Source organism: Octopus sinensis, linkage group LG19, assembly GCF_006345805.1.
Source record: "Octopus sinensis linkage group LG19, ASM634580v1, whole genome shotgun sequence".
Taxonomy (NCBI): domain Eukaryota; kingdom Metazoa; phylum Mollusca; class Cephalopoda; order Octopoda; family Octopodidae; genus Octopus; species Octopus sinensis.
In genome coordinates this window covers 50,243,043-50,264,407 of record NC_043015.1, presented here as the reverse complement: position 1 = coordinate 50,264,407, position 21,365 = coordinate 50,243,043, and the positions used below count along the sequence as shown (strand labels likewise).

Here is a 21,365-nt window from a genome sequence, read left to right as displayed (position 1 = left end):
CAATTTGTAAGGCTATCAATTTAGTTCTTCGAATGCATTAAAAAAAAAACAAAAACAAAAAAAAACGGGGGTGGGGGTGAAATTAGGAGAGGTGGAGGTACACAACTGAATCAGAGTTACCTCCCTTTATAAACAGCAATTTAATTTGTGGAAATTTTTAACATTTCTTTATTGTTTCTCATTTATTCTGAAGTTTATTTCAATTTCATGTCTGTCTTTGTTTTGCTTCTTTTATTTTTTTTTTGGCTCTGTTGTTGTTTTGATTTTTTTTGTTTTCGTTTATTTTTGTGTTATTTTTTTTCTTAGATAATCTGATAATCTCTATCTCTTTTCTAAATTAAATTCTTCAGAACAAATATTGAATATTTATTAAATAAATGCTTGCATAGATTAAAGAAACCACGAAAAAAAAAAAAAAGGAAAAAAAATAGACAAAAAAAAACTTTATATTTTTACCGGTTCTTTCAAACTTTGAAAGCATTTTTGCTCGATAACTGAAACCAACTTAAATATCTGAGACGACCGAATGTAGAACCACAGAAGTCGCAGTTGGAGCCATGAGTACAGGAAATGAACCAGATGGTGGTCGGTGCTAAAAATACCACCTAAACCTTTAATTTTGTATCATTGGAAATCACAGAAAAAAAAAAAAATAATAATTATCATTTGGTTTAAAATTAATAAAACTAAATTATGTAAATACAAAATAAAAATTTATTTATAATTACTTTAATTAACTTTAGACTAAAACAATAATTATTTTCCAACAGCAAAGGAGGTAAGTATTTAACCATATATATATATATATATATATATATATATATATATATGTGTCTGTATATATATATATATATATAATTGTGTGTCTGTATATATATATATATATATATATATATATAATTGCGTGTATGTATGTATATATATATATAATTGTGTGTATGTATGTATATATATATATTTGTGTGTATATATGTATGTATATATATATATTTGTGTGTATATATATATATATTATATATATATATTTGTGTGTATATATATATATATATATATAAGGTGTTTGTGTGTAGTCTCAGGTAAAAAAAAAAAAAGGAAAAAAACCATCCTAAAAAAAAAAAAAAAGGAAAATGTTTGAGAGCACAAGCTGAGTGGTCCCTAGAGTCTTGTTGGTCACTACGGGGCATGGTAGCAGCAGCAGTACCCAAAATTGCTGGCCGCTGCTGACTTCTTCAAAGTCCAATCTGTTGGTTGGTCGAGCAGCTGGGAGGGAAATTAAAACATAAAGAAGAGCTGAGTCTGCTGTAAACAGCTAATACTGATGTACTTGATTGCATCACATTGTGAAGTGTTGTGTGTAGTCGTATTCGATGGTGGGAATTATTGCCTGGACAAATTTTAGAAAGATTAATAGATACCTGTTGGAAAAGGGAGTCAAGGAAAATAAAGTAAGAAAAAAAAACAAAAAAAGAAATGCAACAAAATATAAACATGAACCATTCTATATTTAAGAGATGAGGAATTATGTACATTATTTACATTATTTATATTATTTACATTTGACGGATATTTGTCCTCATCTTGTTTATTGTAAACACAATATTTCGGCTGATGTACTCTCCAGCTTTCATCAGGTGTCTTAGGGAAATTTCAAATCTGGGTTCTCATTCCTAAGGTATTTTTTGATATTATTATTATTATTATTATTGTTATTATTCAGGTCACTGCCTGGAATCAAACTCGGAATCTTGGGGTTAGTAGCCCACGCTCTTAACCATTATGCTATATGCCAGAGTTAGATTCCAGGCAGTGACATGAATAATAATAATAATAATAATATTAAAAAATACCTTAAGGATGAAAACCCAGGTTCGAAATTTCCCCAAGACACCTGATGAAAGCTGGAGGGTATGTCAAATGTAAATAATGTAAATAAACATGAAGGTACTTCATTGATTTTTATAAGGTTTTTATAGTATACGTTTTCTATATGGTGTGAATAACATCTTTCATCACTGAATTGTTTAATAGTGGTTTTTCTCTAAATTATATACATATATTATATATTGTGAAATTTGATTTAAAATTGCTAAATTGAATTTTTCCCTGTAAGTGTGGAATTATATTCCCTACTATTATATATATATATATATATATATATATATATATATATATCTAATGTAAGATAAAATTTTTCAAAAGAAATTCTATCAATGGCCAGCATATTAAAGAATACCTTTAAAGGTTAAATTTATAAACAATTTATAAGTAAGAGCAAAAGAAAAAATTTCTAATGCCAAAATATGCTGAAAATAGACACAACGTCAATAACCATGTAATTTATCACTACAAGCACGTGCTTCGAAGAAAGCCGATAGAAATTTCTAAAAAATCCCGTTATAACCATATCGGACCAGATTTCAGAGTTAGTGCTTGTAGTGATAAATTACATGGTTATTGACGTTATATCTATTTTTGGCATATTTTGGCATTAGTAATTTTTTCTTTTGCCCTTACTTATAAATTATATATATATATATATATATATGGCAAGAAAAAAATGGAAGGAATCCAGAGGTATTATTCATCAGTAGTTAGACATTATATTATTTCTATTTATTTATTTTAAACAATTCAGATAATATATGAATAAGAATATGTGGAGTGGCTGTGTGGTAAGTAGCCTGCTTACCAACTACATGGTTCCAAGTTCAGTCCCACTGCATGGCACCTTGGGAAAGTGTCTTCTACTGTAGCCTCAGGCCGACCAAAGCCTAGTGACTTGTGAGTGGATTTGGTAGACAGAAACTGAAAGAAGCCCGTCATATATATGTATGTATATGTTTGTGTGTCTGATTATCCCTCCACTATTGATTGACAACCGATGTTGGTGTGTTTATGTCCCCGTAACTTAGCGATTTGGCAAAAGACACTGACAGAATAAGTAAATATAAGGCTTACAAAGAATAAGTCCTGGGGTCGATTTGTTCAACTAAAAGGCGGTGCTCCAGCATGGCCGCAGTCAAATGACTGAAACCAATAAAAGAATAATAATCGCAATAACCCAGCTCAATAATAATCCAATTCCTCAGTTTGAAAGGTTCTAAATAGTCTTTTACTATTTTACTTGTTTCAGTCATTTGACTGAGGCCATGCCGGAGCATTGCCTTTAGTCGAGCAAATCGACCCCAGGACTTATTCTCTGTAAGCCTAGTATTTATTCTATCGGTCTTTTTTGCCAAACTGCTAAGTTACGGGGATGTAAACACACCAACATCGGTTGTCAAGCGATGTTGGGGGGACAAACACAGATACACAAACATATACACACATACATACATATATATATATATATATATATATATATATACATGCACATATATACGACAGGCTTCTTTCAGTTTCCATCTACCAAGTTCACTCACTAGGCTTTGGTCAGCCTGAGGCTATAGTAGAGGACACTTGCTGAAGGTGCCAAGCAATGGGACTGAACCCAGAACCATGTGGTTCATTAGTAAGCTACTTACCACACAGCCACTCCTACGCCTATCTACAGAACTTTATCACATATCGAGTTGATAATTATACAAGGGGTGCATGAAAATTTTCGAGCCTTGAAGTCTTGTACCATGTTTTGTTTTTTTGAGGCTGAAGACTTTCCATACACCCCTCGTATATTGACCTGGACTCAAAAGTAGAAATTCCTGCCTGGCCCCCATCTTTGCCTGTCTTCTAAAACTGCATCATCATCATCATCATCGTTTAGCGTCCGCTTTCCATGGTAGCATGGGTTGAACGGTTCAACTGGGGTCTGGGAAGCCAGAAGGCTGCACCAGGCCCAGTCTGATCAGCCAATGTTTCTACGGCTGGATGCCCTTCTTAACGCCAACCACTCCGTGAGTGTAGTGGGTGCTTTTTATGTGCCACCGGCACTGGTGCCAGACGAGGCTAGCAAACGGCCACGATCGGATGGTGCTTTTTACGTGCCACCGGCACGTGGGCCAGGCGGGGCTGGCAACAGCCATGATCGGATGGTGCTTTTTACGTGCCACCGGCACGAGGCCAGTCGGGGCGGCGCTGGCAACGGCCACGTTCAGATGGTTCTCTTACGTACCACCGGCACTGGTATCACAGCTGCAATTTCCATTGATGTTGATCGATTTCGTTATCTGCATAAAATCAAAGACATTCCTACAGAAGACATAACCGCTCCATGAGAGGTCAATAAAGGATACATGTGAACACTGAGGTCACCGCCGCCTTCTGCTACTGTTTCGATTATCTTTTTCATCACTTCCGCATGTCTGAAAGAAATACAAGGAAAACTGATTCATAAAAGCTTTCAGTACATTATTGAGTACAGTAAAGAGAGAATACAGAGTACAGTACGAAAGACTGGGTTATTGTAGAGTACACAGGGAGTATAAAGGATGGAATGGAGGGATAAAGAGTTTAACCCTTCATTACTCTTTTTATTTTGAGATGCTCTGTGTTTCTTTCAATTATTTTAAATATAACAAAGAATTTAGTAAAAAAACTTGGTTATCATTAAGCTAGTGTTAGGAACATAAATTGTGACTAAGGTTTGGAGGAAGATTTTAATTCAGGACTTATGAAAACAAGACATTTGTACTACAAAGCCAGTGGTGATTTCAGCCAGGTTGGTATCGAAAAGTTTAAGAATTGTTTCTCAATTATATATTTTAACCATTTTGTTACCATATTTCTGTTGAGGAGATGTTCTGTGTTCCTTTCAATCAATTTTAAGTATAACAAAGAATTTAGTAAAATAAGCTAGTGTTAGGAACATAAATTGTGACTATGGTTTGGTGGAAGATTTTAATTCAGAACTTAAGAAAACAAGACATTTGAAGTACAGAGCTAGGGGTGGTTTCAGCAAGGTTGGTAACGAAAGGGTTAAAAAGACAAATAATTCTTCAAATATGAAGTCACACACACACAACACAAGGTTTGCGTGTGTACATGTTTAACACCAATAGACAGAGCATGACAGCAGTGCTGATAAACAAGGGACATAATTCTTTCATTACACTTTTTTTTAAAAACATTTCTTCAAATAAGCTTCAAGCTAAATTTTATAATTCATTAAAATAAAATAAAAATATTCAATTTATTTCATTTCCTATTTGTAACTTTAGAAAAATTTACCCATAGTAATTGAAAAACACTACATGAACTAAACATTTGTAATCCAGAGGGAAAATGGGGAATACATGTTTTTTGTTTGTTCCTTCTCGAGCCATGCCTGGCTCATAAGGGCCGGTTTCCCGGTTTCCTTGGCGTATAGGCTCCCCACCTGGACGGGACATCGGTCCGTCGCAGGTGAGCTGCAAGATGCAGGAGGAAAGAGTGAGAGAAAGTTGTGGCGAAAGAGTCAGCAGAAGTTCACCATTACCTTCTGCCGGAGCTGCGCGGTGCTTAGGTGTTTCGTTCATAAACACACACATTGCCCAGTCTGAGATTCGAACCCGTGATCCCTCGACCTCGAGTGCGCTGCTCTAACCACTAGACCATGTGTCTCCACGGGAATACATGTAATATTATAAGAAAAAGAAATAGTCAGAGAACCTGATTACAGTAACACCCCATGTTGTTTCTTTCCATTGTAAACCTTTGTCTATAAAACAATAAATGTTCGTACAAGATCTATTTAAGAATCTAACTTGGGATGGATGAATGGCTGGCTGGCAATAGATACCAGCTCTATATGGGAACATTCCTAGATAGATCTGCTTCCTATCCCCATCTGTCTGTCCATCCATCTATCCAAACTTAGACTCCCAGATAAATCCGGTACCTATTCATATCTGCTTGTCTGGTTATCCATCCTAACTATCTCAGATTAGGTTCCCAGAGAGATCTGAGAGCTGTTCCTCTCTGCTTGTCTGTCCATTCCTCTGTCAACCCCAAATAGATTCCCATCTTCTTGTCCTTCTGTCCATCCATCCATCCATCCATCTGTCCAATGTTAAGGTGTTTCCAAAATATTTGTGTTCCCAACTCCAAACAGCTAACAACTAAAATAGGTAAAATTTAACACACTGCCCTAATACACAACAAAATGCTCACAGAAGGATTTGAACTCAAAACTTTTGATTTACTACTCCAACAGCACATTCACTCAGAAATTCTATTTCTAGAAACAGTTTAGAATATTTAATTATCCCCAACTAATGAAAATGTGCAAGATTAATATCCAGTGGTGTGCCACCTAGTTTCACACACTATTCTTACACTTAATACCTTTCTCTATTTCTCTTCTGTAACATCAGGTTCCCTCATAAATCTCATTAACATTTCATCATTATCCACAATGCTTTTCAAATAAACCTCAAGATGTCTCCTATATAACCATAACAGACTGTCAACATTCCTTCACAACCCTCATTATCTTAACACTCCTCAATATATCAAGCCACTATGTTCTTATAGCCTTCAACATACTAGTACAATTTCTGTTACATGCCGTCAACAACATCACACTACCCTCAATGTTTTGAGGGTTGCCCTAAATGTCTCGAGGCTGCCCTCAGTGTCTCGAGGCTGCCCTCAGTATCTCGAGGCTGCCCTCAGTGTTTCGAGGCTGTCCTCAGTGTCTCAAAGTTGCCCTCAGTTTCTCGAGGCTGCCCTCAGTGTCTCGAGGCTGCCCTCAGTGTCTCGAGGTTGCCTTCAGTGTTGCTAGGCTATCCTCAGAGTCTCGAGGCTGCCCTCAGTGTCTTGAGGCTATCCTCAGAGTTTCGAGGTGGCCCTCAGTGTCTCGAGGCTGCCCTCAGTGTCTCGAGGCTGCCCTCAGTGTCTCGAGGCTGCCCTCAGTGTCTCGAGGCTGCCCTCAGTGTCTCGAGGCTATCCTTGGAGTCTCGAGGCTGCCCTCAGTGTCTCGAGGCTGCCCTCAGTGTCTCGAGGCTGCCCTCAGTGTCTCGAGGCTGTCCTCAGTGTCTTGAGGCTATCCTCGGAGTCTCAAGGCTGCCCTCAGTGTCTCAAGGCTGCCCTCGGTGTCCCAAGACTAATTTCAGTGTCTCAAGGCTAATCTCAGTGTCTCGAGGCTAATCTCAATGTCTCGAGGCTAATCTCAAAGTCTCAAGGCTTGTCTCAATGTCTTGAGACTACTCCCGATATCTTAAGCCTACTCTCACTGACATACAAGCCCTGTCACATAACTATAGAACCAGTATAAAACATTCTTAAGTCCCAACACACATTCCACATTAAGAAATAAGTTTGTGAAACTTGCCTGCAAGGATGAACTGAAGCCATTGGAGGTCCTGGTAAATGAGGATGCGTTTCCATAGTAACAGTCTTTTTGGCGTGATCTTGACTAAAATCTTCATACATTTGTTCCACAGTCAAAGGTTTTCTATTCTATAATGAGATATTGAAAATATTTATTCACAACATTACAAGTAATGCAACAATCAAATTATAGATTAGATTTTTAAGAAAACCTGGGGAATGGGAAAATATTTTAGACATAATTGTGCATGTTAAAAACTATTATTATTGTCTCTATTGAGACTTAATAGCAAAATCCATACCTGGACCCTTTTGAGCGTTGGGCCTCATGGAGGCAAAATGGCTGAGTTCCTTTCAAGTGTTGGGCTTCATGGGAACAAAGTGGCTGAGTTCCTTTCAAGTGTAGGGCCTCATGGAGGCAAAGTAGCTGAGTTCCTTTCAAATGTAGGGCCTCATGGAAGCAAAGTGGCTGAGTTCCATTCAAGCATAGGGCCTCATGGAGGTAATGACCAAGACCTTTGACATTATGATGCCGTGCTTGAGAAGACCCATCAAGCCAAGCAAAATCGCAGTCATGGCAAATACTGGTGTCATAATGGCACCCATGCTGGTGGCACATAAAGCACCCATTACACTCTCAAAAGGCATCCAGCCATAGAAACCATGCCAAATCAGACCAGAGTCTGGTGCAGCCCCTCAGCTTACCAGCCCTGGTCAAACTGTACAAACCATGCCAACATGGACAACAGACGTATGATGATAATGATGATAATGATGACAAATAAACGCAATTTTTTTGTTTTATCCCTTTTTTTTTCATCTTTTCCTTCAAATGCTCATATGTCAAAATTAACAGGAATCACCACAACCACCACCACCATCATGATTATTATTATTAGTAGTAGTAGTAAGTAGTAGTAGTATTGGTGTGGCAAGCTGGAAGAAATGTGTATTGGATAAAACACTTAATGGCTTATTTTCCAGCTCCTTACATTTTAAGTTCAAATTCTGCCGAGGACAATTTAAACTCATCCTTTTGGGGTTAATAAAGTACCAGTCAAGTACTGAGATCAATATAAATGATTTCCAGTTCCCTTAAAAATTACTGGCCTTGTGCCAAAATTTGGAACCATTACTATTATCATTATTATCATTAGTAGTATTATTATTATTGAACTGGCAGATTCATTAGGATGCTGGACAAAGTGCTTAGAAGCTTTAGTCTGTCTTGATATTCTGAGTTCAAATTCCACTGAGGATGACTTTGCCTTTCATCCTTTTGGAGTCTATAAAATAAGTACCAGTCCAGTACTGGGGTTGATATAATTGATTAGCTCCTCCCCTCAAAAACTGCTGACCCTGTGCCAAAATGTTAAGATGGTCTTCGCAGATACAGAGTGAAACGAGAAAGAATCTTACCTCATCGTAGCCATAGAGCCAGAGCCGTGGAGTTTGGTAATATTTATCATAAGTAATGTTAAGATCATATGTACGAGTTTGTAAAACTCCATTCTCGCCCGATAAGGTTCCTTCACTGCCGGGAACAGTTGGTCGAATCTCAATTGTGGCCTGGAGAAACAAACATTAAAAATACATTTAGAACCAAATTAAACTGAAACGATATTTATACGTTCGTAACTGAACTAATTACGTTGTTATGGAGTTTTAACATTTTTTTCTTAAGTACAGAAAGACTTGACAGAATAAGGACCAAACTTAAAAAAAAACGTATTGGGGGATCGCTTCGTTTGACTAAAATTCCTTAAGGCGGTGCCCCAGCATGGTCGCAGTCTAATGACTGAAACAAGCGAAAGAAGAAAAAGTGATAAAGAAACAATATACTTATTTTTAAAAGTTGACACCATTTCAGTAAAGTTATCTCCCTTGTTAGTTCATTATTATCTCCCTTTATCGATTATTGTTTCTGGGAGCAATCAAATGATTAAACGACGGATTCTGTTAACCAGAAAACTATTCATTCGGTTCGGCATCTCTAAATATAATATTGTGCTTAATTTAAATGTCTTTTTTTTTCTTTTTCTTTTTTTAAATAGGAGAAATAAAGGGCAGTGTCCTAGGACCCTTTTCAGAGCCTTCAAGACTGATAGTAAGAAAGACAAAAGGTAAATTAGTTCGTCTGTCGTCGACAATGACCAAGGGCATCGCATTGGAGAAGATGACGGGATATGGAATGTCTAGTTGTGTCTATTCAGTCCAATGTGTACTTGGAAAGGCCTGCTACGTGTTGGCCACTGTGGGTCTGTCGGGACTGAAGGCAAAGGGCTGGCTCTGGGCTTGCATAGTTCGTGTGGTCTTTGTGCCTCTACAATTCTGTCCTGTTCTCTTCATAGGTGGAACCACTATCGGTGCATCTCTTGTGCTTGAGTTTCCCAGGTGTCAGGGTTGATCTCAAAGCCCTTCAGTGAAGCTTTGAGGGTATTCTTGAAGCGCTCTTTCTGTCAACCTCGCCTTCTACCATCATCATCATCGTTTAACGTCCACTTTCCATGCTAGCATGGGTTGGACTTTGACTGAAAGCTGGCGAACCAGATGGCTGCAACAGGCTCCAGTCTTGATCTGGCAGAGTTTCTACAGCTGGATGCCCTTCCTAACGCCAACCACTCCTAGAGTGTAGTGGGTGCTTTTACCTGCCACCAACACGGGGGCCAGTCAGGCAGTACTGGCAACGACCTTGCTCGAATCTTTTTACACATGCCAACGGCACAGGTGCCACTAAGGCGAGGCTGGTAACGATCCCACTCGAATGGTGCCTCCTACATGTCACCAGCACGGAAGCGAGTTAGCCGCTCTGGCAACGATCACGCTCAGATGGTGCTCTTAGCACCCTACCAGCTTGTTATAAATCAGTCTCAGGGGGAGTTGTTTGTCAAGCATTTGAACAGTGGCTTGTCCACCTGACTTGCACTCTCCTCAGCAGAGTGCAAATGCTTGGCAGATCAGCTTGAAGGGATCGTCTGTGATTTCAAAAATGAATCGAATGAAAACTTCTTTACTTGGGGAAAAAAGTTAAGTGTTAGTGAGAAGAAGGGCATCCAGCTGTATATAACTAAGGCGGCGAGCTGGCAGAAACGTTAGCACGCCAGGCGAAATGCGTAGCCGTATTTCGTCTGTTGCTACATTCTGAGTTGAAATTTGCCTGAGTCGACTTTGCCTTTCATCCTTTCGGGGTCGATGAATTAAGTACCAGTTACGCACTGGGGTCGATGTAATTGACTTAATACCTATGTCTGTCCTTGTTTGTCCCCTCTATGTTTAGCCCCTTGTGGGTAATAAAGAAATATGTATATAAGTAATGGCCAATAATATGTATTCAACTAACCCCCATGTTACGGGAAAAACTTTAAATAAACAATCACCATCTTAACAACTTTTCCATGGTTGCATGGAATTCGCTGAGGCAGATTTTCTATGGCTGGATGCTCTTCCTGTCACCAACACCTACATGTTTCCATGCAAGGTAATGTTTCCTCCATGACCAGGCGTATTCTCACAAAAGATTGGAAATGAAGGACTCTGCTTGTATGACGGTGACACTCGTTTACAACTATCAAGCAATGTCAAAAGAAGGCAACACCACACATGTATTTATATACAATGGGCTTCTTTCAGTTTCCTTCTACTAAACCTACTCACAAGGTTTTGGTTGACCTGAGAGTATAGTAAAAGGTACTTGCCTAAGGTACCATGCAGTGGGACTGAACCTGAAATTATGTGGTTGTGAAGCAGCGATGTGTATGACTGTGATTGTGTGTGTGTATGTGCGACACACCTAACAAAAATATAACTAAAAAAGTATAGGGAAAAAAATTATATTCAGGTTACACTGCAGTACACCTAGCATCGTCTTGTGGTTGGGAAGCAGCAATGTGTGTGTGTGTACATGCATATGTGTTTGTGCGTGCGCGCATACGTGTGTGTGTGTGTGTATGTGGAGGGAGGGATAGAAAAAGAAATCATAGAATAATTTTTACTACATTTTTTTTCTTTTCATAAATTTCTTTCCCCTTAAAAGTGGCAATAATTTCCAGGTGCTCCGACTGCCAAATATTATCTGCAGACACACAAATACAAGTTGGTAACTAAAGATCCAGGGTAACTCCTTAGAAACAGATGCAATAAAAAAAAAAAAAACTAAAAAAAAAAAAAGAAATATAATCACATTATCTTGGTCTTCCAACATTCCACTCTGTTCAAACGCTTCCATATCTTCAGCTTCTTCATCATCGTCGTCATCATCATCGTCCACACCACTGGTATTTGGCGGACCAATTTTTGAAGATATCTTTAAAAAGTTAAAAACGAAAAGTAAAAAAAAAATGTTACAGATGTAAAACATAAGAGGTTATACATACGTGGGGGTTAATGTTGACATTATTATCCAAAACGAAATCAAAAAAAGTATATATATATAGTGCAACAGGTGTAAAAAAGTGCAGGAAACGAATATGAAAATAAAAATGACCAGAAATCAACGTGGGGGTGGGGAGAAGCCTTTGGAAAATTCACAAGATCTGATGTCTTTCCCTCATAACTTTTAGAAAAATGGGTTTTTTTTATTTAATGAAATTTTATATAAATACCTTTCAAACGGTATAGATTACGATTATAAAGAAATTTGTGGGGAAAATCTTTTCCGAGGGGGTGGTGAGAGGACTTCGGAAAATTCCCAATATTTATAAGATCCGAGTTTTTCCCTCGTAACTTTGAGGAAAATATAATCCTTTTGAAATCACAAGCTAGGGTTTTCCTCAGGAACTTGGATGCTAAACATTCCTTTGAAGGGTTCGGGACCTTCTACTATATGCGTGTGTGTGCGTATGATGTATGTATATATATGTGTGTGTATGTGTATATATATATATATATATATATATATATTTTCTCATGTTTGACCCTTCTGTCCAGCACTAGTCGCCATGATAGATTGTTAGCCACTACACACATTTTTTTCTCTCCTTGTTTTTTCTGTGTCCCTTTCTGTAGAAGAGCGTAGGCTCGAAACGTAAAAGACTTTTCTATTCCTGAGCGTTATACTAATACATCTGTTTGTTTTGTACACCACCTGTCTGTCTTTTTTCATAAACTCTCCCTATATATATATATATATATATATATATTATATATATATATATATATATAGTAGAGGTAAAGACCCGAACCCTTCAAATGGATGTTAAGCATCCAAGTTCCTGCGGCAAAGCCTAATTCGTGATTTCAAAAGGATTATATTTTCCTTAAAGTTACAAGGGAAAAACTCGGATCTTGTGAATCTTGTGAATTTTCCGAAGACCTCTCACCCCTTGCTTTCCACGCATTTTTGTTTTCAGATTCGTTCCCTACGAGGGAATGAAGTAGAAAGATATCCATTTTCCTCACTTACGAGGGAAAAATATCGGATCTTGTGAATTTTCCGAAAACCTCTCGCCACTCCCTGTTGATTCGTTTCCAACACCTTCTTTTTTCACACCCGTTGAACTATTTCCTTTTCTTTTTTTTTCGATTTTGTTTCTGGGTAATAATGTCAACATTAACCCATGGGTGGTACATAAAGCATTGATGTGAAAGTCTATCATTATTTTAGGTTTGGCATAAATAACTCTACCCTAGTAGAGTTGTTTGAATTGGATGATGCTAAATGTAACCTTCGCCTTCTGGAATCCACCGTAAATATTTCATTCTCATTTTAGAGCTAAAAAAAAAAAATTTTGGTCTTCAAAGCTGGGAAATGCACCAAGTTCAAAAGCCTTGCCATGATCATCTGATAAACATTAACTGGGGTGAGAGCAGCAGCAATAAAGCTTTAGCTTCAAACAAATGAGAAAAATGCGAAACACATTGTGCACTCTTACTTTAACACACACACACACATTGCAATGCATAACATCAGCCTGAAGTAACTGCAGATATATGATAGAGAAGTTATCTCCCTTGTCAGTTCATAGACATTCAGGCTAGAGACAAACACTCACACGCACGCACACTGGACCAGCGCTCTGCAATCTCTTTTCACTTGCGGTACACTTATATTCTTTTCAAAATCTGGCGGTACACCTGAATTAAAAATATAAATATAAATCTTTATATATAAATATATATATATATACCGGCAACGGGAAACTCAGAGTAACAGGTTTTGTTGAATTTTCTGCTGCTTTAAATAAAGTATATATATATATATATATAAAGCTGATGTTGTCTGTGTATGGCAGGTTTGGTAGCCTTCAACTAACACTATCTCCTCCGAGACCCTGCGGCGCAAGCTGACCAAAATTGAGAGTATGATAGAAGAAGGCTTGCTCTTCCTTCCGTAGAAGAAAAAATTCAAATCGGACCAAGTTAAGACCAAAAATTATTTACATCAAAAAGGTGCTTTTTTTCAATGAAAATCCCTATTTTTTACGATTTTTTGACTGCTGTGTTGCCATTTTTCGGTGTATTTCAACCAGAAAAATGTTCACTTAAAGAGAATAACAAGCTACATAATGCAAATTTTTTACTTTTCAAAAATCCCAATTCTAAAGGGTCGAAACAAACCCAAGCAACGCCGGGCGATACTGCTAGTAAAAGTATAAGGAAAACAATTATATTCAGGTTACACAACGGAACACCTAGCATTGTCTCGTGGTACAGCAGTGTGCCGCGGAGCACTGCACTAGATCGATGGTTCTCAACCGCTTTTTGTTTTGTTTTGCGTATGGATCTCTTTCGTTCGTATTTTATTCAGGTGGACCCTCATAGCCATTCAACGTTTAAAAATCATTTATATTTTTTTTATATATATATATATACTTTTATACTTAAATATTATTAGGAATTGTGTAAAGAAATGTTAAAATATTTTGTGCCTTGCAAAAGAGTAAACCGATTTATTGTACATAAATTTTAACAACAAAATCTTATGCGGGCCCCTCAAGGACCATATGGGACTCTGGTTGAGAACCACAGCACTAGATGCTTAATTTTGTGTCGTATAGCCAACTGGAGACGATGTCTCCTTGGGCTAATATACAGCAACATTAGTCCTAAACCAGGACTACCATGCTATGTTGGTAAACAATCTTTACGACATAATTACAGCAGCTGAGCAAATAGTGCCATAGTCAGAAGAGTGATGAAGGGATGGGTAATAGGAAGATGAGTTGTGGGGAAAGTTTAATGGGGACAGATTAAATGTGGGAGGATAGACCTTTTCTTTTTTTTTTTTTTTTTTTTGCTGAGTTGGATGGGTCTTCTTGAGCACAGGTGAATCACCAGTCATCTCAATCCTTTGTCATCTCCATGAGATTCAACATCCTGAGGTCAGTCTTCGCTATTTCATCTATCTTCCTAGATTTCCCTCTTCCACAGTTTCTATCCACATTTAGCAGAAGACTGCCCTGCCTGGCGAAGCTGCACCAACAGAGGAGTTACCTTCTATGAACAGACCAGGATTACTGGGGCACAAAGAAAACACAAACCACATCCAGAACCAACTCCTTGCCTTCAGTCTCAACAGACCACCAGTGGCCACCCTGTGGCAAAGCCTTCCAAGCATGCATCAGACTGATTAGCCATAGCTGGATACACTGTGCTTCATCTTTTCCTATGCAATGTCATGGATGGATAGATGGATAGACAGGCAGACAGACATACACACACAAAAACTGTATTATCACCTTTTCAAAAAATAATTAAATGTTTTTTTTTCTAATTAGGAAATAAAAAATGATGTTCAATGCAACATAGAAATATTTTTAAGAAATTGATTGGGACTTCACACCAATAAACAGTACATCCTCATGCTTTTTATTTAAGCACAACACAACCAAAATAGGTTCCCAAGTCCTGCTGCTCCGATTAACACCCTAAAAAAGCCATGATGGACAAGTATCCAGTAATTAATCAACTGTCCTGGCTTCCTTCTGTAGCTTTTAGAGTCTCATTGGCCCAAAAGGTAGAATATCGTTGATTAGTCCCAAATCAACCCTGACCAAACTCATCTACAATCACAGACACTCCAACCATGACCACACTAATTTTTATACTCAGCACTATGCTGTCCAATATCACCTTTTTTCTTTTTCTTAAGATGGTAAGGTGGAAAAGCTTTGGCTGCTATTTCTAGAAGATTCTGAGTTCTATTCCAGGCAGTGACCTGAATAATAATAATAATAATTTAATTTTCTAATCATATCTTATCACAAGTCAGCAAATATGACAAGACCTGACCTTTACATGAGACTTATCTCAAACGAACTTTCATCTCAGCTGTTCAGTCAGATAATTACACTGACAAACACTATTAATTAGATTCTTTAAAAGAGATAACATTAGTGACTGTTTCTAACATATTCAGGGCCTAAATTTGAGGGGAAGCAGGTAGTCATAATATCTGATTAGTAATGAATTCCATAGAACCCAGAATAACGAAGGCAATGTTAACCTTGGTGAAATGTGTTTATTGCAGGCGATTTCAATCATCCTGAGATCGATTGGGAGACCTTCCATTGGCCACAGAGTGCAAACGATTTTGTTGAGCTTGTGCTGGACTCAAACTGGTCACAAGTAGTCACCTCTCCAACAAGAGGCGACAACACCTTGGACCTGCTCTTCACCACAACTCCTGAAGCGGTTATCAATTGCACTACGGAGGAACCTCTAGGTGACTCTGATCATGCTATGATCATCGCCAATCTGGCTCTTGCGGGCAACAAAAACCTGAACCATCTCCAATCTGCTTCCTTCGATTGGAAGAGAGCAGATTGGAACCTGTACCACACTGAACTACAGCACCCAAACTGGCGTGAATTCTACAACTCTGGAGATGTGAATACTATACTCCAGAGTATCCTGGACTCAATATGGGCAGCATGTGCAGCATCAGTGCCACGTAAACAAAAAAGAAGAACCGCCCCAAAAGGGCAATTTGGGAACTTCAGTCGGTCCGACTTGCCAGGAGGGAACGTCGGACTGCTGAACGGGAATACAGGTTGCATAAATCAGACACCAACAGGAAGAAGCGGAATAAATCCTCCAACCATCTCAAGCAAGTGACAAAAAAAGCAGTGCTTGAATTTGAACAGTGCATAGCAGCCAATCCTGACAGCAAGGTTTTCTGGAAATATGTGCACTCAAAGCAGAGACCTCACTCTCCAGTGGGCCCTCTTCGCAACCCTCACACAAACCAGATCACTGACGACCCCAAGGAATGCGCAGAACTCATTGCCGAGTGCTATGCAAACATATTCACTGTTGAAAGTCAAAATGTACCATCTTCACCATCACTAACAGCAAACTCCATAACAACTATGGAATTTACACCTGCAATGCTGCGACGTCACCTTCAAAATAAGCGCAACTATGCCTCCCCTGGTCTCGATGGAGTTACATACCTGCTTCTCAAACGTGGCAGGCACTTCCTTTTACACCAGCTTTCTATTTTCTTCCAGTACTGTCTCAACAATGGTGCTACTCCGGAGCAGTGGAAAACTGCCAGTGTCATTCCTCTGTTCAAAAAGGGCGACCGCACATCACCTGTCAACTATCGCCCAGTCAGTCTCACTAGCTGTATTGCAAAACTGATGGAATCGTGTGTCAGAGAAACACTCTGGAACTTCTGGAGCTCTCACAGTCTCATCCGACCCTCACAATATGGATTTGTCCCTAACTCCAGCTGCAGTGACCAGCTTGTCGAGTTCCTTGAGGACATTACTCAGATTACTGACAGTGGCTCATGGGTGGATGTTGTCTACCTTGACTTTGCTAAGGCTTTCAACTCTGTGCCACACAAAAGGCTTATGGTGAAACTCTCTGCAATGGGTGTGGGGATGACCTTTTTAACTGGTTGAAATCCTTCATCCTCAGCCGAAAGGAGGTAGTCACAGTTCTAGGACAGCACTCTACACCATATGAGATGTCATCGGGTGTACCACAGGGATCTGTCCTTGGTCCCCTCTTGTTTGTGGCATACATTAACGACATAGATGCCAATTTAAAGAATGCCACAGTATTGAAATATGCAGACGACATCAAGCTGTACCTTGAAATCAAGAGGACAGATCCTGATGTCTACAACTCTTTCCTGCAATCAGACCTAGACACAATGCAGCAATGGATCACAGACTGGCAACTGAAACTGGCTGTGGACAAGTGTACCACCATGCATTTTGGGAGAAAAAACACTGCGTTCACATTCTCCCTCCACAACACTGATATCAAGAAATCCTCTTGCGAGCGTGACCTAGGCATCACTGTCAGCAGTGATTTGCGTTGGTCAAAGCATATCTCTAAGATTGTCAGGAAGGCCGAGGGTGTCTTGGCATCACTCAGCAGGTCTTTTGTTAGCCGCTCTCCAGCCATCTATTTAAAACTGTATACAGCTATGGTACGACCACACTTGGAATTCGCATCATCAGTTTGGAACCCCTATCTTGCACAGAACATTGACCTCCTGGAATCTGTCCAGAGACGTGCAACCAAACGCATACCCTCCATCAGACACCTACCATATTCTGAGCGCCTTGTTTCCCTGGGCATGGATTCACTGAAGCTCCGGCGTTTGGCGACGGACTTGGTAAACACCCACAAAGTTATCAACCACCTCACCAACAACAACACTGAACACCTTTTTGATCTCCATGTGTCTAACACACGTGGACATGCCTACAAAGTCAGAAAACAATACAGCTCCCATGACTTTCGGAAACATTTTTTCACGCTCAGAGTTGCTGAAGCATGGAATAAACTGCCTGCGTCAGTTGTTGACTGCCATGACACTGCATCTTTTAAGGCCCTCATGCTTTCCGAAATCCGCCGAAACTACACCTGATTATATATACACTTTAGATGAGTTGTAGTGCACCTGAGCACTGTACACAATTATTATTATTATTATTATTATTATTATAATAAATGCTCTGATGCAGTACCAGGCAGTGGTTTCTGATCTAAACTGATTGGAAGTGTTATCATGTACATTGTTTTGTCTTGGTATAAAAGATGGGCTACAGCAAATATTCTGCTCAATACCACAGATTTGCTTGTCAGTTGCTTGACCTTAACCAGTTGAGCATGTCTCTTAGTGGCTGACGATATGTGCATCTCAGATAATGAGCAGAAGTAGTGGGTGAGCATCATAGCCATGCGTTGAGAGGGATTCTTTGGGGTTTGAATAATTCACCTCTGGAAACATGGGTGTTTCATTCAACATCCTTAAACAACCCTTACTCAGGGACCATTATTTCCTTTATATTGAATCAAAATTTCATGCATTTATTTGTAATGTTAAGAAGTTATTAAAAATTGAAACCGATCAGTGACTTTTGGGACACCTTGCATTTAAGGCAGCAGGCCGGCAGAATGATTAGTATGTCAGATTAAAAGGATTAGTGACATTTCTTTTCACTCTTTATGTTCCAAGTTCATATCTTGCCGAGATCAACTTTGTCATTGATTCTGAGGTTGGTAAAATATAGTACCTATTTCTTTATTACCCACAAGGGCCTAAACATAGAGGGGACAAACAAGGACAGACATAGGTATTAAGTCGATTACATCGACCCCAGTGCGTAACTGGTACTTAATTTATCGACCCCGAAAGGATGAAAGGCAAAGTTGAACTCACAACGTTGCAACAGACGAAATACCGCTAAGCATTTCGCCCGGCATGCTAACGTTTCTGCCAGCTTGCCGCCTTTACCAGTGAAGTACCGGGGTCACTGTAATCATCTAACCCCATGTCCCTGAAATCACTGGCCTTGTGCCAAAACTTGCCAAACAAAACCTGTCCTATGTTTGTTGTTGTTGTTATGTAGCCCAAGGCTAACTCTGCCCTGATGTGTACAGGTAGTCAACCAAACAAGCCAAGTTAGCTCAAATTGACCCACCTATCTTCCATCCCTGGTAACTCCAACACCCTTTAGCATTTAAACCGGCCATATCCGGCCAAAAGTATTCTGCCTGTTTTATGTTCAAAATGGCCAGCTTTGGTCTCTCACACCAACCCTACAATATCGTTTTAAAAATTAACAGCTACCTCATCAAAATCTCAAAGCTACAAGATAATGCATGATTAGTTCAAGGCAATGTGGATAAAAAAGCATTAATTTTGGTAGAATAATGCGAACACTAAAGGGTTAAAGTAAATCTTTTATGAAAAGTACATTAGACTTCAAGCCAAGAGGTATTGTACGTCTCCACCATATGATGGTTGGTTCTCATCACATGCAGAGGTGACTAAAATCTGATATTCTTCTGCTGCTTTATTTAACTGTCATTGTTTTCATCTCCGCCTGCTGACAAGAAGCTTCATGCAAAACAATGAACCAATTACCACTGAAAGCATCATGTGACAGTTTGGTCACAATGACTCTACATTTTGTCTGCTTATTTGCCAGCTCATTCTGTCATTGTACCAACATAATAAAGGCATTATTTCTCTATCACCTATTTATATACTGTGTACTTTTTTTATTTTTATTTCGTCTGATTTCTATGTAAACCCTATTTATAATTTTTTTATTGTAATATTTGATTCAGCCTTCACTCCACACCCCACCCCCGTTGTTATTGCTATTATTAAAATTTCAGGCCTTGTGCCTATTGTAGAAAAGATTATTTTGAATATTGTGCCAATCCCCCAAAATTGCAGGCCCTCTGCTAATTGTAGAAAAGGTTATTATTTTCGTTTTTGGATTTGGTTTGCAAGATTCTTTATATGAGTTTGTGTGTTGAAGCATATTCTGTTGTGTCTGGGGTGAGTCATTTTCTTTTTGTGCCTTATAATTTCCACAAGACTATTGAAAAGGTTGCAAGACGCAACAAAAATTTTAGGGAAATAAAAATAAGAAGTGGAAATTTTACTGGTGAGTGTGTTACATTATAAGGCACAAAAAGAAAATGACTCTCCCCAGACACAACAGAATTATTATTTTTGTTGTTCAAATAACTTCTGAGGTCAACTTTGTCTTTTATCCTTTAATAAATACCAGTTGTGCCCTAGGGTCATCATCATCATCATTTAACGTCCGCTTTCCATGCTAGCATGGGTTGGACGGTTCAACTGGGGTCTGGGGAGCCCGAAGGCTGCACCAGGCCAGTCAGATCTGGCAGTGTTTCTACAGCTGGATGCCCTTCCTAACGCCAACCACTCCGAGAGTGTAGTGGGTGATTTTATGTGCCACCGACACAGGTGCCAGACGAGGCTGGCGAACGGCCACGCTCGGTAATCAATTACCCTATCCTTCAAACATGCTGGTCTTGTGCCAAAATTATTATTATTAGTAGTAGTAGTAGTAGTACTAGTAGTATTGGGGAAAGGCGGCAAGCTAGTAGACTCGTTAGTACGCTGGACGAAATGCTTAGCCGTATTTCATCTGCTGTTTACGTCCTGAGTTCAAATTTCACTGAAGTTGATTTTGCCTTTCATCCTTTCGGGGGTCGATAAAATTAGTACCAGTTACGCACTGGAGGTCAATGTAATCGACTTAATCCCTTCCCTCAAATTTCAAGCCTTGTGCTTCCAACAGAGAGGATTATCATTATTATGATACTAGAAAATTACTATTTGTAAATCTCATGAGAGATATTCAGCAACAGTACTTTGTAGTAAAGATTGTTTGCCAACAGAACATGGCAGTCCTGGTTTAGGATGAATGTTGCTGTAATTTAGCCCTAGGAGACATCGTCTCCAGCTGTCTATATCACACGACCTGTGTCCTTATATTTTCAAACAAGGGAATCTAGCACCCCGACTCAGCTCAAAACAATATTATTATTATTATTATCAATGGTATAAAGTACCAGTCAAGTACTGGATCAATGTAATTGGCTAACTCTGACCCTTTCAACTTAAAATTGTTGTCCATTAGCTTAAATTATCAGTCATCATCATTATTGTTGCTGATAAGATAAAATATCCTAACCACATCCCCTTATAATTGTCGGCCATGTACCTAAATCATCATCATCATTACTATTAAAACCCCTTTGGTCATGAACGACCATGGGATTGCATCTAGAAAGTTACCTTCCGAGGCACAAGTCTGGGCAAGGTTGTTTTACAGAAGACCAGCAGTCACCCATGCATACCAGCCTCCCTATTCCACACCATTATATGT

At 38.9% G+C, this 21,365-nt stretch overlaps 1 protein-coding gene across 1 annotated transcript in view; it reads right to left on the bottom strand.

Moving 5' to 3' along the window:
• Nucleotides 1–1,046: 1,046 nt before the first annotated feature.
• Nucleotides 1,047–21,365, bottom strand: part of LOC115222155 (ubiquitin-like-conjugating enzyme ATG3) — a 44,547-nt gene continuing 24,228 nt past the window's right edge. The window contains exons 6-10 of the mRNA XM_029792297.2: nt 11,429–11,551; nt 8,668–8,817; nt 7,250–7,377; nt 4,233–4,301; nt 1,047–1,415 (exon numbers count right to left, since the gene is read on the bottom strand). Coding sequence (XP_029648157.1) covers nt 1,334–1,415; nt 4,233–4,301; nt 7,250–7,377; nt 8,668–8,817; nt 11,429–11,551 — 552 coding nt within the window. The 3' untranslated portion in view covers nt 1,047–1,333. The remainder of the gene's footprint in view (nt 1,416–4,232; nt 4,302–7,249; nt 7,378–8,667; nt 8,818–11,428; nt 11,552–21,365) is intronic.